Raw genomic sequence first — 18,305 nt, 5'->3', positions numbered from 1 at the left:
CCTTGAGCAATATTCCAGATTACACTTGTGTTTATTTATGGGACTGTACATATTTATGTCCACTGTTTGATTCACTACACTTAACTCATTGGCGGTTATAGACGTCAAAGATATTAACTGGGTTGGCTGTGAATGAGTTAAGCACATTTTGCATGTGTCCCCTGTATCACTGTCCATCGCATGACCCTCGTTTCGTCTTTGAAAAAGAAACGTCCTTGCCGAACGGCCATTCCAAAGAACCGGAGAGAAACTCAATTAAGAGTCACATTCATGATAACGCCACTCGCAACCACATGCCTCACATTCTCCGCTTTTCTCTTATCAATGGCCCTGCTCTCGAGAGTCATTGAGAAAAAAGGGGGAGAGGTTAGCATGCCTGCAACCTTGGCATTTCCCTCCGGAGCCTCCTGAAAATATGATTCTTCATGAAAACTCCCTGAGCTACTTGACTGGCCTCACGCATGAAAAAGCGACAACCACGATTGGGGCTGCTGGCATAATGGACATCTTGGGACAGCACCATTGTGCCAGCCACTCTCCATTGGCGAACTCGTGGCAAACACACGCACACACACCCCAGTAAGTAGAAAAGGGTTTAGTCTTCTTGGAGAGATGGAAGAGCAGCTTAAACCCTGTGGTGCACAAAGTCCGATCCTTATCAACGTGAGGTGGAAAGCACTCGACTGCAGTTACTTCTCTAATATATTGCAACACGTGTATCACATTTCACACACACAGATAAGGCGCGCTTTATGAATAGTCTCGTATTAATCGTCGTACAGGTAGACTCCTTCTTTGCTTCGTTTCCTCTCGTAAGAGGTTACTTTTTTTCATCACTATTTCATTTATCACCACGATTGAGTTTCGCTTTCTTTTTTTTTCTGTGTGATGAAACATTTAGAGATACGCAGAAGAATAACATTTTGAAAAGTGGCCGTAGCACTGATAAGGGTGCTTATGGGGAGCAATTTAATAGAATTTTTGAAAAGGGTTGGAGAATCTCTCATTGAATGTTCCGATTTCAGCGTAATAGGGAGGCAAATTTGCTGCTTAGAAACGCTTCCATAGCCGATGCCATGTGCGTTGTTATAATGCTCCACGCCTAGTGTCGATCCATGAAAATTAGGCTGAACAATCGCAGGCAAATTTCGTAGCAAACTAAAACAAGGGCCTCTTGAGAATAAAGCGAGATGTGATTACACAAGGTAAAACAAAGGCGCTGAGTGCAAGGCCCACAATGAATCCCCAGTGAAGTGCCCTACACTGTACCTCCAGCTGAGCCTTTTATTGTGCGCTTGTCTCTCGGTGGCTCGGATGACGGCTCAGATTATATCGCACTCACTGAGTAATGGATTGGAGCTGACAAAAACCCGCTGCATTTCCACAACATTCCAGCCAGGATCCGCTCACTGCCGAGGATCTGCTCGGTTGATCGGGATTAATTGGAGCTACCCCCATTGTTAATAACCTCCGAGTATCTTCACGCTAGCATTGTTCCTCTCTAATCTCTATTCACGGGAGTATTGTGTTCTATCCCTTTGCAAAGCTGCCCGTAAATCCTTGCCAATCACATTTTGCTACTTCATAGTTGTGCAAATGAATATTCCAGAAGGATGGTAGACATTTGCTCCCACAACCAAGTGCATTGCAACCATTTTTACATTTCTCTAAAAGGTTACTCAAGCTAAAAACGAGCGCTGACAATATTGCTCAGGCTTAGACAGGCTTTGGTAAAAATATCATCAAAATGACTTAATGACAGCGAGTAAATGAATAAAACATGGCTTTGTTTCAAGGATGCGCAGGCGGGCGGGAGAAGCTGGAGGATGGGTGGCAGTGTTTTGTAACAGGAACCTCATGTGTGGCCATTGTGTGTGTGTGTGTGTGGGGGGGGGGGTGATGTTTTAATCGAGCCGCAGACTGTCTCAGGACAAAGGTCACATCTGAAAAGACTCAAGGAAGAGAGAAATGTATTTGAGCCCGTGCCCGGCTGGCTGCTACCCCCTTGACTTTATTGCACTAATGTAAATGGTGGATTAGGCATCGTTGGCTGGGGAGGGGCCCCTCTCTTAACTCCTCTCCAGCCATTGTCCCCCCCCCCCCCCCTTTTCCATTAAGACAGCTGGTATCTTTCAAAGGGTCCTGGCCCCGTGATTGATGTGTAATAGCTCCAAGACTCACCTGCCCCCCTCCACGCCGCCGCTTCCCACAAAGTACTTTGTTTCTCGGAGAGTGGGCATAGAGCTTCCTCGCCCGGCGTCACCGTTTGCTCCGTGTCTCCCTCCTGCTCTTCCAACCGCACGACTTGAGAGCGACTCACCTCGGCCGCGGCCTGCTTCAAACTGCTCTTTTTGAGCGACTTCACACTCCAGCTTCTGATGAGCAATGCTTTTAAAGCACCTTTCGAAATACTACAAACTAAACAGTTTTCCTTCATCGAGGATGCCATGAGCTCCGTAAAACTTGTGATTGTTTCAAAGTCAATCCAGATGAAAACTAGATTGTAAAGATATTTAGTGAGTCCGCAACTTCAAAGTGGAATGACCTAGCCTTCAAATTGTTACGTTGTCGGTTTCATAGAAAGAGGCTTATGTTTCTAATTAGAGAGAAGAGGTGCTTAGCTCACGCACTGATTCTGACGGCCGCCAGGATTAGAGCTGTGCTATCAAATACAGCAGTCATCAGTGTTTTCATGTTCCTCACACCTCACAAGACAAGCTTCTGGATATGGACACTTCAGGGGGGCCCAGGGGTAGTTTCGAAGGTGCCTCACACACGCACGGAACTCTCCCGAGCCCTTGAATATCGTGGGCGCATTAATGTGTCCCCCGTGCGTACAACAGGCTTGGCAGCCCAGCGGTCGCCGTGGTAACTCATCATTAGGTGATTAATGGGGCTGTGACGAGGCTGCGGTTTAATCAAGCCCGGTGTTTGCGAGCGAGCCGACAACAGGAGCAGCTGCCCTGTCAGTTGGTGTCTGCTCACAAAGTGACAGCACCCGCTGCTCAGGAGCATGGTCGTCACCAAACACCTCTCTCGTGTATGTACTGTGTGTGTGCGTGTGTGTTTCACATTTTGCAAGTCCTGCTGTAAATGCTGGCTTCCTCACAGATTGCTGCCATTCCCGACTCCACTCTGCTACCTCAGCCGTGGTAACACAGCTTGCCTTATCCGCGTGGCAATGTAATGACTATTTCCTGTTAATTTGTTGCTGTGGAGTTAGCCAGGGCAACGCGGGCGTTAAGTGTTGATGCTGCTTTCGAGTGTAGTAAGAATTTTGTGCGCACAACGGGCTTCTTCAACTTTGCCCACTCGCAGGCTTTCATTATGCTACCAAAAAGGACATTTTTGGAATAGCTGGAAATGCCCCATATCCTTACCCGCCCGATTGCTGCATTCTTCCCTCCAGACTTGTCATTTGACATTAACACAGCGGTGCCTGTGGCGAAGGACTTGGATGGAGGCGCGGTCCAGTAGAGTACACACACGTACATAGCAAACAAGAGTCGGTCCGGTGTCATTACAGATGGTTTGCAGAGAAGCTGGCCAGCAAACTGTCAGTGAGCTCCATGCCGTTCGCTCTTGTGCTGTTTATACTGAAAAGCACCCCTGACACATTTATTGGCTGCTAGCCTCATCCTCCGTGTTTTGTTTTAGTTATTCAGCCATGACCTCCATTTAATATGTTCTGACTTTCTTTTCAACATCCTTTTACTGTGTACACATCGTAATGCCTTGTCGAGAGACTGCAAGTGGTTTAGCAGGAAGCTAGAAGGTTCTGGCCGTTTGATAAAGCTGCTCTCACAAGTGTTAATGATTGCGGAGGATGCTGCCAACAATTACCGTTGCTAGCCTCCCCAGCCGCCCAGCCTCTTGGAGCAATCTTGTATTAACCTCTGTCCAGCAAAGATGATGCTCACTCTTGTTTTCTTCTACACCCCCCCCTTTTTTTTTCTCTCCAGCTTTTCTGAAACACTGGGGTTGTTGGTGTGGCCAAATTTTCCCTGGATTTGACCAGTAAATTCAGAAGACTGAAGCCCAGGCTCACAGTCTACCTTTCACGGAGGCCCAGCCGTGAGAGGACTGAGGAAGGCACGTGGCGGATCATGACGGCTGACAAAGAGAAGGAGCGTGAGAAAGAGCGGGACAGAGATAGAGATCGGGACAGGGACAAGAGGGAGTCCGGGAAGTCCCGCCGGCAAGACGGGGAACGGGGCGAGAGCGAGAGCTCCAGGCCCAGGCGCAGTTGCACGCTGGAGGGCGGCGCCAAGAACTATGCAGAGAGCGAACACAGCGAGGACGAGGACAACGACAACGGCAGCACGGGCGGAGGCAGCGGCACGGCCGAGGAGGCCGGCAAGAAGGGCAAGAAGAAGATGCCCAAGAAGAAGTCCCGCTACGAGCGCACAGAGAACGGAGAAATCACGTCCTTCATCACGGAAGACGATGTTGTTTACAGACCAGGAGGTAAGTCCTTGTCCCGTCTAATCTAATTACCAGCCGGGCAAATGCAGTAAGCCCAGTCAGTCCCCATTCATCAAAGTCCCATTAGAAAGATCATCTCACACACCCCGAGTAACAACGCGCTGTGGTTTCTCTCGCCCCCCCCCCACCCCATTGTTGTTGATACACTCGCTTTGGAAAAACCAACTAATAAACGTGTGCCCTTTACAATTTGCTCCTTCCAGATTGCAACTACTACCTCAGGCTAAAGGCCAGTGCATCATGCAATCAATTCCAAGTTGACCCTCTCTGTGCTTTTTGTCTCAGGCTGAGTCAATAAAGCAAAGTGGTACTTCAATAGATGTGATAGTGGCGGCGGTCACAATAATGACTTTATACAAACGTGATTGAACTCACTGGAAAGTCTGCCTTCCTCTCCCCAGACCAATAGGTGTTTTAATGTTGAATAGATTGGGCAAAATCACCAACCAGTTAAAAGTCTCCCTTAATGTTCCTGTTGAAGCAGTTGCTCGCTCACGTGTTTATTGTGCTAGAAATTTCCCTTGTCTCATATCTGTTGTCGTGCCTATTTAACTGCAAGCGGTGGGCTGTTTGTATATTAAACAGAAAGATAAAGCAACTTAAAGCCTTGTGTTAGACAGTCCTCGTTATCACGTTGCCGCGCAATCACACAGCCCCCCCCATGAGCTGCAAAAAGGGATGACACTAATGCTGTAAAACGGCCCGCCCTGATGACTGTTAGCTGAATGCTCTCTCCTCTGTTATCAATACAGATCCTTAAACCAGCAAGCACACTCGCTGAAACCAAATCCCGCCATTGCTCTCTTTTCTCGTCTCTGTCTAATAATCGGGACAGGCTCCACCAAACCCTCCCCCCCCCACGTTTAATAGACAGCGCACCAAGGCTTTGTCTCATAATTCAACCATGTGGCTGGTGGGGGCGGGTAAAGGAGATTGACAAAGAAAAAAACCGTAAGCAGTCAGTCACATCAATGAAACATTCAAAAGGCACATAAACAAAGTCGAGCGTCTCAGTGGATTAGCCCTGACGAATATTTATATTTCCACATCTGAGCGAACAGCGGAGCCGGTGCCCGCTTGATGGGGAATATTTATGTTTCCTGTCTTCTTCTTCTTCAATTAGTTTGACAGGTCGAGAGCTGCCTGGTTGTCACAACCTTGCCCCCTCCCTCTAACCCCCCCCCTGGCTCCTCCACACTCCAGTTGCTCGGCTGTGTTCGATCAGGGATGAGCCGCTACACTAGTATGCAATTTACCACCTATTGTCAACACAGAAGATCTTCCACCTCGGTAACTGACCTCCTGCTGTCTCCTTTGCTTATTGTTCAAGTGATAAGCCCCGTGTGTGAGTGCAGTGTGTTTTCCTCCTCCTGCTCGCTAGCAGCCTTCTTGCAATCAGATTTGATGTGCGCAGCTTAGGCAGGCACAAAGCCTGCGATGGATTATGCTTCACTAAATGTTAAATCCCTTTATAGCCGTCTAGTGACACACAATATGTAAAACTGACCACCCTTGGTGAGGGATTTGCATCGCCTCCTACCCGGGTAGGAGAGGGACTTGGATGAGAGGAACAAAACAAAAATGGCTATACATGAAACAACCCCAAATGGGGTTTTAATTGCTTCCTTATCACTGGGCCTACAAGTACACATTTGTGTCATCACATAAGGTGAGCTCGTATTGAAATAGTTTTAGTCCCGCAGTTTAAAAAGATGGAGGTGTGCACGAGGAGGTGTCCTGTGCTGGTTGCATCCAAGCCCCATTCTGTGCAAGCAGACAGACCTAATCAATCTGTGCCCTGTGGCTTAGCCCCATCTCCTATAGGCACCTCCAGGAGCTGCAAAAAAAAAAAAAAAAAAATCAGTTTATTGATCCTCTCTGGAGATTATAGAAACAGCCATGAGGGAGATTAGTGATATAATACTGTAGTACACAGAGGCACACAGGTGCAAAAACAAAAAAAAAACACAGAAAGCTAATGACCGGTTGTGAAAATTCACAAGTACCCGACATCACATAGTATTGACAATGCGTTTCTTTTGAAACGGTCACAGTGGTGCTGTCCTATCTCTGACAAACACACAAACACACACATATAGCGGAACTGTTTGGTGCTGCAGGTGGCAGGCCGCCATAGCATGCCTCCTTCCTTCCGAACTCACTCCCTTTCGGCCGCTTTGTTAAAAATGGCGAGCACTAATGGAAACCACCTGCCATCGCATTCGTCCCCCTGGCGTGTATGTCACACAACATGGCTCCCACAGCGGTGCTAGGTGGACTTGCTTTGGCTCGGATGAAGACAATGGATTTGATTTTGGAAAATCCCTTCAGAGAGAGTCAGATTAGTGTAGTAGCAGCACCTTTGTGTATGTCAGTGAGATTGCAAGCTCACCAGAAGCAAAGCACCTTGTGTGTGTACGCGGCTGTTTCAGCGAGTTGTTGAGGTGGACGGACAGCTGGCTCTTTTTGCCGCAACTGCTATGCAAGTCAGGAGTGTCTGTCTCCGTGTGTGTCGCTCCATGTGTCATGTGCACACACATTAAGCTGTCCGCCACGAGTGTGTTTGACACGCGGTGCTGTATAAGCAGGCCTCCCTTCCCTTCCCTTCCTACCCCTCCTTTTCTCGCTTCTACTCAGGACCAACTGTTAGCGGTAACGAACAGCATGTGCCACCAATGAGTTACATCTACGTATTACGAATGTAAGACTCATGATGTGAGTGGAGTCGTATTTGTTTCACGACTTGTAATTTATCAACGTCATCTTAATCACTTCATGTATGTATGTAAAAAAGAAAATGGATTTAATGGACCTAAAATGGCAACATTCCATTCCGTTATTGTTTTGTTGTACCCTAATTGGACATTGCGCAATCTAATTCTAACAAGATATTCAGATTTTTTTATAGTGCTGACCAAACGATCGATAAAATATTTACTCCTGAGTATGGATTCCTCTTGAATAGCCAGTAGTGTGCGGTTCCGTATGTGAAGGGACACTTTTTCAGTAGCTAGGACACCGTTTGGGCTTCGAGCCAGATATGCGCAGCACATCTCGAGTCAAGCTGTTGATTAGCTCGCTTTTTCTTTTTTCAGTCGGGCTAACAAGGGGGCCAAGCCCTTCAAGTCATCTTGTATTGAAACAAAACAGTGTGTAGCTTGTCCCTAAACTGCATAGATCTATTTTTAAAAGCCTGGTCTTCTCTCCCACGTCTCCCCATGCTGCAGACTCGGGGGGAGAGAGCTTTTTAGTGAAACTCAACCACCTGCCGCCCGCTAAATGAGAAAGTGTGGGTTTGCTGAGGGGAAAAAGGGGTGGGGTGGGGTGTCAAAGAGCCTCTGTTCTCCCTAAGGAGCTCAGTCAGCTGTAGGCAAGGGGGCTGACAATTTGGCCTGGCTAGATTTCCCACTGCTTTTCCAGTCCGGACAAGGCAGAACTGTTGGGCAGGTGTTGAGGGAGAGAGTTGAGAAATCAAGTGTTTGTGTGCCCCTCCAGGCCTTTATTACGTGCCAAGCCACCCCGTTGGGCTAACCCAGCAGGAAGTGGCAGCCATGGAGTTTAGAAACACATCCTTTTTGCTGGGTTTCTGCCTGCTGTCCAGACGAAATATTTGTCATGTGAACAAAAACATGCTCGGTGTTTCGGTGAAGAATTTGATTCATGGTGTTGCTGACAACCACAAATCAACGATGAGATTGATTGATCGATTGATTTGTTTATTTATTTCACTCCCCCTTGGGCACCACTTTAATCTCCATTAACGTGATGAACGGGGCAAATAAAAGATTGTACAAGCACTTTATATAAATTGGAACAGTATTTTCTTTAATTAATATTTTAACTGTAATACTCTTTTCAGTTTTTAACCGCCACTTTGCACAATATAAATGAATACAATTTAAAGAACAGCAGAGAAGGCAAAGGGTTTCTTAACAGAGATCAACTTGGTTCAAATGGCTGAATGTGAATTTGCTACAGCACAACCAGACACATTATTTATTACTAAAGCAGGTGATTCACCATGGCAACAGCAGAGACTGCTCTCTTTATGAAGATGGTGTACACTAAATCTAACATTTGGAAGCTGTGAATTTTTTCTTTTTTTCCAAGAAACCTTCCTGCATAGTCTTCCTCATCAGTCTGTCTTCCTCACTGGATTTTTCTATTTTTTTTATTTTTTGCCTGTGGGTCCCCTTACACCCCTGTGGTTCCCTTATTGCATTCCTTTTGCAATTTAATTTTGGGATCAGTGCACTCTAGGGGGATAGACATTTGAACATTAGTTGGCAGACATTGTATTCCCAGATACACTTTTGTCCCATGTGCTGTTTTTATGTGCCATTGTCACACCATTTTCTATTAAGCATCGAAACATTCCTCATCTTTATAGGGTGTTCACACTCGATGCGTTTGGAAACGCTACCCAGTGTCAATGCTAAGGCTAAGTTCACACTGTAGGCAAATGTCACCGTCGCATTGAATATGTAAACGGGAATGCTTACACACACAAAAATTCCGCCCAAAAATCCAAATTGAGCTTTAAGACCTCACAGTGTGAACCGAGACCAAATGTGCGGGAAGAAAATGGCCCAAATATCATTTGGTGCTTTTCAAATCACGAGTGCTATCATAGCCTGGGTAACCGCCAAGCTCCAGGTTCTGTTTTTGATATTGTGATGAATTATTTAGGCAGTTGACTTCTGGAAAAAGGACAGACTAGACCCAACACCATTTTTTTTATCCTAAATATGTTGTTCATTGCATACGTTCAATAAGTATTGACATGTTACTGTTACACATGTCTTTTATTATTATTTCATTGCAGTTTTTCTGTTGGTGTTGCCTCGCTACAAGAAACCTAATCTTGTCTCGCCCCTCCCCATCTCTTCCCCTCTCCCGGAACGTTGCAGCAAATTAAACAGCATCTTATTTGCTCTGTAACAGAGAGAGTTGGACACAGCGACACAGAGACGAGGTGTGTTTTAGATTAGCCACGCTTGGCAGCCAGAAGCGAAAGGCTGGCTGAACAATGAGCCAGGCAGAAGAAATTCTTGCATGTGCGGCAAATAATGCATCGAATATCCTGACATCTGATCTCAGGCAGGAGTGACAATGTGATTAAAGAAGCACTGACCAGTTTTCTGTTCTCCCATGATTATTTATCTCCCCGTTTTGAAAGACACAACTTTGTTAACGTCGAATGGTGTGCTAGTCAGCAGTTTTATTGTAGGGTGGAGGCAAGTGAAAGAAACCAAACGAATGGCTCCTGAGCACTTGACGACAAAGTCCCTGCTGTGGTTCCCCCGTCCGTGTCCAGCACACACTTCAACCCCCCAAAATTGAAGAGAAAGACCAAGCAAGCCCTCCCCCTCATGCGTAGACTCCCACCCACCACAGCTCAAACCCAATGCCCCCTTCCTTCCTTTTCTGCTTATAGCACAGATGTGTGGAAAAAAAAGCTTCTTTTTTTTTTTCTTTCATCTATGTTGTAATAGGACAAACATGTTTTGGAGGTCGCAGAGGGAATGAATTTACAAGACTCTTTTGACATTCAAACTGGGCTCAAACGCTGTGAATGAATCAGATCGTAACTACTCCACCGCCATGGCAGTTTCCCCATCTTCTCCGCTCTCAGTGTCTGTTGTTTGTGTCTGTTGATGTGATCTCATCGCGAGACATCTGATCTGGTCCCTCTAAATAAATGTGCGGACGGGGTGAAGGGACACTAACCCCTAATTCCCCCGATTTGACTCCTCACTTACATGTCACTCACTCAGATTAGTCTCTTTTGTTCTCCGCTCTCCGAGTCGCTGCGTCTCTCCTCTCCCTACCTACCTACCTACCTCCCTCCCTCCCTCCATCTTGCTCGTTTGGCCGCCTCTCTCAACATGCTCAGACACTGTGTCACTCACAGATCGCACGGGAGTACTGATGGATATTTTCATTCATGCTATCTTGTAAATGACTTCCTGTGATGGTGAAGAAATGGGAGCAAAAGGAGAGAGCTTTTGGGGGAAGACGACAGGAGGGCGGCATTGAGAGAGATATAATGGATCGCTCAGAGCCAGCCAGGGCGATAACCGCCTCCTCCCCCACCACCCCCCACTTCCAAACAGCTCATTCACCCCTTAGCAGATAACAAGCCCACCCTGGGGTTACAAACACACACACACATGCACGTACGCACGCACAGCCTGAAAACAAAGCCAGTGATGTCACAAGAGCTCTTATGTATAGACAGGCGCACCTCTACAAATGGGCTCTTGGCTGTAAAGGCCATTAACTAGCTTTTGCCACCTCCTTCTTTTCCTTTTGCAAGCAGTAAGATAAACCACAGCCAGATCAATAACTCAACTGACACAAACATATAAATAACAGAGATCGCATGTCAGAGAAAATGCTTGCCGCACACCTTTTTTTGACAGGGAGCTCGGAGCAGCATGTTTTAATGACACGAGTACAATGTGACTGACTGTAGCCTATTAAAATGTTGCCTCACGCATGGGTGTGTGGATGCAATCTTAAGGCCAGGGAACAAATAGCTTGCCCCATAGTCAAATTGTCTTTGTTTACAGTCAGAATCTTGCTATGAATTAGGATTAGATTCATCATGGAACAACATCTCATTTTGTTGAAAAGATGTCTAAAGGAGGACATGATGATGTTGTGGTAGATTAATACAGACCTGCAGTGGAGCGCAACTAGCTTTTGTCCAGTTCAACGGTGGTGGAGCACAAAACATTTAGATTGAGAAAACAAATAATTAATCTACGAGTCATATGTAGTGACACCCCATCCATAATAAAGACATCTGCTTTTTGACTTGAGCACATTTTTGTGCGGTGCAAAGACTATACCAGGTGGAGCAGCAGCCATTAGCCCCCCTCCTCAATTGATTCTTCTCTGTTCTTTTCTCAAGTGGCTTGCTGTATTTTGTCGGCTGCGGTGTGAATGTTTTTGTTCCATGGAGGGGAGGGGCGGCTGCGGTTCATGACCCGGCTACACCACCAAGCCCGCCCGCTAGCCCACCTCCTTGCAACACTTTGTGATTAAACTGCTTTTTACATTTGTGAGGGTTGTTTCATTTGGCAAAGCATGTGGATTCCCTTCTTTAAGTAAAGCGGACCCACTGGATATATCTACAATGTAAAACTTCTGCCAAACCAGGTTACACTAGGCGGGTGGGGGTGGAGGTCAGAGTTAACTCCATGATTGTGCCCTGATTTATAAATGGAGTGGAACAATGGCATAATTCCCCTTGGCTGTAATGTTTGCTTTGGAATAGCAACCTCGTAGTGCTCCAAAAGTCCTTAATCCTATTACCCGCATTCCAATTGAATTTGCCTCAGCGAGGGGGGAAAAAATGTCTTTTCAACCGAGGTAACAACACTCCAAATAATTTCTGACTGAGCTTGGCTGCATCAAAGTATAAATGCCTCGGGAAATGGGAACTTCTTCACGCTAACACACTTGTATGTTTTCTTACAGATTGTGTGTACATTGAGAGTCGCCGGCCCAACACTCCTTACTTCATTTGTAGCATTCAAGAGTTCAAACTGGTGAGTAGTTTAATTGCCTCCTGTCTGTCTTGTTTTTGTGTGCTCGCGCTTAGGCTCCGAGGTGCTGGAGCGTGGTGTCATTACCAAAATACAGCCAAAAGAGGCTGCAAGTTGACTTGTGCAAACTGTGAAAACCAGTTGAACTTTGCGTCAGGTGGAGGTGCATTAATCGTGGAAAATGTGTTTGTCAGTGTATTGACTAAATTAATTTGACACCTCTAATTCTCATTGGATTTTGTTTCCAATTAAACTGCCCACTTGACCCTTTTGCCAAATAGTGGCTTGTTTGTCTGTTAAAATCATGCTTGGTCAATTTCTTGTCAGCCGACGACTCCTTCTCATTCAATGTAATGGACAGAGCTGCGTTACGTCTCCAAAGGCGGCGGCGGCAGCTTGTACACTTGCTTCAACAGTGAGCTTTAGTTGTCTTTTAGTAGATTGGTTGTTTCAACACACCATTGAGGCCTTGTTTAGTGTTGGCTCACCCCCAGGGGAGCCAAATAATGGCTAGCAAAAGCCAGGGTGATGATGAGAGGTCAGCTGAGAGGCCATGCGCATACGCACACGCACACTCACGCGCACGCACACCGGCTTTGCAAACGTATTGCTATGGATGTGCGTCCGTGTGTGTTACGTATTCATATGTGCTATGTGTGAACATTTATGACTGAAGGTCAGTTTTATGTGGATGGCTTTTAAAAAAAAAAATAATAATAATTTCTTTAAAGACCCTAATTCTGGCCACAGAGCAGTTCGGCCCTCACAAGTCCATGGTACAGTTCACTACCTTGACCAAGAGTGCCAGCGGAAACCTAGACGCGACAGAAAAGAAATTATTGTCTCGGAGAAAAAAAAAACAAAAAAAAACGATTTCTCCAGCTGACGGATCTCTCACTCTCTGGCTCGCTTTACATGTGTGTCTCATGAACCCCCCCCCCCCCCCCATGTCCACCTGTAATTAATGAACAGCCATCTGCATGGATTTATCTGTTTGAGCTGACCATATCTTGCTACAACAAGAAGCCACGCTGGCTTTTCCAAAAGTGTTTTATTTTTAATTTTTTTAGGTCTGCTCGCTGGCTCCAAATCACAAAAGGCTGACTACAAAAGGGCTTTGAAAAATCTCTGTTTACTCGGCCAAATAAAATAGTCTTCGGAGGATAATATTAGATAATTTAAGTAATAATTGTACATTCTCACTTTCAAAGGTAAAATGTACCCCTGAGCCCAAAAGCGGGCCAGACAATTTTCTCAAGGGTTCGCTCACATGTTGTTCTGTTGTTGTACATGAAATGTTTGTATTTCCACCTTTTGCCACCACATATTGAAAAGAGTAGACCGCAAGCTACTTGGAGATGAGCTCTCAAAGGCCTCAACGCAATTTATTTCCCATCTTGTCATTCCTCCCGCATCTCTCTCTGGCTTGCAATTCTTTTCAAGCAGCGCTAAGCATTGATTGACATGGCCGCACCCCTTCTGCGCGAGGCTGAGCTTTGAAGGCGCAGTCGAGGAGAAGGACATTTTATTACCCCCCAAACTAAACAATCCTTATCAGTATCCCTTGCCCTCTGCCTTTCCACATCTCTCCATCCAATCCTGGAACGGTCCCACGCGTGTATTTTAGCTAATGACCTGTGAATCCAATTAGTGTGTAGAAATGCCGAAAGCAGCCATCACTCTCTGGCTTGCTGTCTTGTGGATTGAAGCCTGTCCCTTTTCTTTTTCACTCGGGGGATATTTTCTACTTTGATATGATTCACTGGCTTGTCATTCCATGTTACTCACACACTTAAACACAAGCAGAGCAGACTGCCAACAGAAGCATATCCAAATATAAATCCTGCAACTTAGGGCAATCATCTTCCCTTGTTTGTTTAGTCACCGGCTGCCACTGCAGTGCTAACAGCAAGCGCTCTGACACATTGATCAATTTGTACAGCCCTCATTTTACGCTCTTCCTACTAAAATGTCTGCACGGAAAGAGCAGCCTCGAGTTGGAGGACATCTTATTCATCTCATTCATCAATTAGGAAGGTAGAAGAAATTGAAATACCGTGTTATCTATGCATATAGAAGTGCAACAATTAATTGATTAATTGGCAGCAACTATAATTATGAAATTAATCAATCCTTATTTTCTGATCATCTATGAATCATTTAGATTCCTTTTTTAAAGTTAAAACTGTATCTGAATTTATTTGTTATTGTTGTTTCTGGACTGTCGATTTGAAATTAAGTCCTTTCTGATTTAAACATGTACGTATTTTTTTGTACGACTCAGTGATTAATTGACACAAACAGATAATCTATTACTAAAAGAATAATTATTTACAGCCCTGATGTATATTAACTTAATTTGATGGGTTTAGTAATTGATAAATTCATTAATTCATCATAGTAATGTTGGATGTGTGGAATTGGTTATAATTGCATCTTGAAGCATTTGAGACAAGTGCAATACTTGGCTGCAACCAGCAGAGGCACTATTTATTCAGTCTAAACTAGCTGAGCTGAGTGCAATTTAAAATGTCCATTGAGAGAATATAATAAGCAAAAATACCCCTCTTTTACGTTGCTGATGATTAATAACGGTGTTGCGATAGAGGACGAGAAGCACTTAATATCTCCTCAAGGACAGTAATGCACATTAATGCCCTCAAATAAGACGACCGGAAACCCCAAGTACCACAGCCTTTTTTTTTTTTTTTTTTGCACAAAACACTTTTGAATGTGCAAATATGTCTGTCAACACACATACACATAGACCCTCCACGCTGCGATGGTGAAAATTGGATTGCTGGTAACAACAATTGTACCAAACATGCTCGTGTAATTAAACAGGGGAAGAGAGGCTGTGTGTGGGCGTATGCATTGGCATACTTCCCCTGTTCCTGGAGGGAGAAACACTGCAATCGCTTCATAAGATAGAGAGGGCGGGGTACAAGGATGCTGGGAGAAAGGATGTGGGGAAGGGACAAGGGGGGGCAGCCAGGATTGAACGCAGCTGACTTGGCCAATAACAGCAAATTAGGTTAGATACAAGCAGAGGAGGTGCTGGGGGTGGGGGTCAATGAGTGCTGAGGACGTGGACACAATGACTAGAACATTGGATGGGAGGAGGTAGATGAGTGACGGTAGATAAAGAGGAGCGAGGAAGGTGTGTGTATGGGGGGGAAGGAAGAGACAGATGAGATTGAGAGAGAAATGGAGACTGAGGAGACAATTGAGGTAGAGGGAGAAGGATGCTCAACTGGAAGATAAGGTGGCGCATTGTTCAGCGTTCTGATTTATTGTCTTCGTATGGGCTGTGTGCATATGCATGATTAAATCAGGCGACTACACTTTAGATTAGTAGCATGACAAGTCTGAACATGTCCAAACACCCCAGAAGGCTGAGAACATTAAATTGATCAAATATAGATTGTAAATAAATAAATGATTAAAAAAAAACGTAAGATTGTGCCACATGCTGTTGGTTGGAACTAGTCCTGAAAGTTGACCTCACTGGCCACATTGGTTTCACTCTAAGCGTGTGTACATAACCATCCTACATTATCTGTTTTATTAGTCTCTAGTGAATAACTGGATTATTAATCATCAATGACTCGATTGAATTTATTTTTGTTTACAATTAAATGTTTTTAATAGGATGGGATATGATTGATTTCAATTTAAAGTATCTCCTAGCAAATGTAAGGTACTGAAAAAGTTATTCCTAAAATAATTTTCAATAGTCATTTCATTGGACAACTTCCAGAGTAAATTGCGACGTCCGTGTGTTTGTGATTAGTTTTGTGTGGCTATAAAAGCAAAGACCTTCCTCTACGCACAGATGATTGCACAATCCTGTGTTTTTATATCTTTATCTTCATGTTTGACGAAGATGCAAACATTTAATTGTTGCCATAATGGAATTCAGAGTGCCGTTGATTAGCGAAGCGATGATGTCCTTTTGTTAATAGGTTGGAAACTGCGGCCTCTATGTATGACTCTTACCTTTATGGATCCATTTTATCTTTGTTTGAAGTGCCCTGCGATGCATGTCGCATGAAAGGCAAAATGTCGCATTGTCATTGCATTTCTTTCACCAAATCTTCTCTTCCATTGACACGATGCCAAGGGATTCACTTGACAGGCATCACTTGTCACTCCCGAGGGCTGCGCTCCCTGTTTTTGATCTCCCGCCATCGCCCACTGAACATTTTGAAACGCAATTATGGATCAGTGAGCACCGCCATCAGTCGTACTTCTTGTTAATATTTATCAAGTGGAACAGCGGCCGCTGCCTTCTCTTGAGGAAGGGGCGCCACAGTCATTAAGTGCAATCGTCTCTGTGCGAGAGAGAGCGAGAATCGTCAAGCTTCTCTTTTAATTCCCCGGTCCACTCAGCTGCTGTAAGTGAGCTGCTACATTTCACATTTGGAGCTTCTGCCTTTCTCACTCGTGTGTGTGTGTGCGTGTGTATGTGTGTGTGTATGCAGAGCTGTCTTCAAATGTCTGCTTGTAGCCGCACTCTCTGAGAGGAAGCAGCTTTGACAAGGGCATCTCGCCTATGTAGACACGGCCAGGCAGCTGAGCCTGCTGCAAGCTGTTTGATTGAAGCATTCTGCCTTTAATGTTCTCCGCTGTGCAGCGGCGGCAGCAGCCTTAAAGCAATACAAGCACACAGCAACAGCTACCGACCACTCGTTGTCGCTTAACTTCAAAAGGAAAACTGGATGAAAAAATGGTTGTAGCCATTACCTGTCAAAGGCTACGGCAGGTTAACGCTTCAAGTTCTTTTTCCCCTTTATAATCAACTCTTTGACAAACAGTCCCCCTTTTATTAGCTGTGACTAGGCCCTGGGAGCAAAGCATGTTATTTTCCACGAGCTGAGACTCTCTCCATTATGACACTTATGATTAATGCCCCTGGGTGAGGTAAGCAATGCACCAGTTGTGCATGCTTTTTCCTCTTGATATTTCATTGAGATGAAGCCATTAATGGTGCTCTTGTAATAACACCGGGTCATTTGGCGGAGGCGATGTTTCTCGGCATCATGTGCCAAAGCACACACATGCTGCAAGCTCGGTGCCTTTTCCACATCCAATGAAGCAACTTGCGTAGTGTATCGCTTAGACAGCTACAGGCTCTGCCTCTTTGGGAAGAAGATTGTTGATTGATTGTTCACAAGAGCACCGTGATGAATAAATAAAGCGATACAAATGGCAAGGTTGAGATGAGCAACACAGCTCAGCCACAGTAGATTAAAAAGATGCTTGAGAATAAAACATTGTTTTTATTACATCTTCTCGCAATTTGGTTTTACCCTTACTGCCCTCCATTTGTGTTAAGTGCTGCTATGGAAACAAGTTGCCCACCCAGTCATATCATTTTCAGAGTATTAGCGTGGTGATTGCCTTTTCCAAATATGGTTGCGGTGTTGCCTTCCTTCCAAGTGGGGGTCGGTGTCTTTGAGGCCACTGGGCATTTCATAAGGCTTTTTAAAAAGCCGAATCAATAGCCACCGCTGCTAAATTATTCAGTTGTGAAGGTTCCTGCTTGTGCTGGCACCTTGTAGTTTTCTTCAGCCCTATCATTTACATTGCATATTTATCAAGTAGTAAACATGTCAAGATGTTGATAGGATGACAACAATTGGCATCGCTTCTTTCCACGTCAGAGGTGTAAATGTCCCACGATGTATTGTTGACACGTCCTATGTGGATGGATGATCTTTGTGTGCTAACATGCGTATGAAACAGGAACACAACCACCATCTTGGAGTTCTGCACGTGTCAACCGAGGCAGCAAAAACAAACTCCAAAATTAGTTTCTTGTGACTTTTTTCCTACCCCGAGCAGCAATTTTACTGTCGTCATAACCCTTATGTGTTTTTGCAACGCTCGAGCCAAAATCGTTTTTCATGTGCTGTCATATCTTCCTCCACCACAAATATGCCTACGTGTTTGTGAGTTCTCAATCGGATTCCTTATACAGCTGTAAATTAATTCACTGTTTTATTCTGTCCTTTTTTTTTTTTTGGCTTCATTCTATTGTAATCTTTGGATGATCTCTTATCCTTGCATGGCCACCAAAAGCTGCGTGTAGTAACCAGACACTAAACACATTTGGGTGGATTGGTCAAGCTTTAATTGGATTGGCCTCTGCTCTAAAAACAGTCAGCTAATTTTACTCCAAGTCCTTGTCATCACCCACTTCACATTTCTCCATTCCATTCTTCCTCTCCTCTGCATTCACAACCCATCTCCTCCTCCTCT

The 18,305-nt window shown here is 45.0% G+C and overlaps 1 protein-coding gene and 1 long non-coding RNA gene across 11 annotated transcripts in view; one reads left to right on the top strand and one right to left on the bottom strand.

The window, feature by feature from the left end:
- Positions 1-18,305, top strand: part of rerea (arginine-glutamic acid dipeptide (RE) repeats a) — a 117,047-nt gene that overhangs the window by 56,543 nt on the left and 42,199 nt on the right. For all 10 annotated transcript variants that reach the window (XM_061300490.1, XM_061300516.1, XM_061300500.1 and 7 more), the window contains 2 exons: positions 3,963-4,467; positions 11,974-12,044. In XM_061300490.1, the coding sequence (XP_061156474.1) occupies positions 4,107-4,467; positions 11,974-12,044 (432 nt within the window). In that variant the 5' untranslated portion in view covers positions 3,963-4,106. The remainder of the gene's footprint in view (positions 1-3,962; positions 4,468-11,973; positions 12,045-18,305) is intronic.
- On the bottom strand, positions 6,074-16,415 carry LOC133168899 (uncharacterized). The gene is made up of 2 exons (XR_009718332.1): positions 16,041-16,415; positions 6,074-6,322 (listed from the first exon to the last, which is right to left on the bottom strand). It is a non-coding gene; the product is annotated as an uncharacterized LOC133168899 (long non-coding RNA).

This window comes from Syngnathus typhle, linkage group LG2, assembly GCF_033458585.1.
Source record: "Syngnathus typhle isolate RoL2023-S1 ecotype Sweden linkage group LG2, RoL_Styp_1.0, whole genome shotgun sequence".
Classification (NCBI taxonomy): Eukaryota; Metazoa; Chordata; class Actinopteri; order Syngnathiformes; family Syngnathidae; genus Syngnathus; species Syngnathus typhle.
Note: the sequence above shows the minus strand (reverse complement) of the source record. Positions and strands in the feature narration are given on the sequence as shown.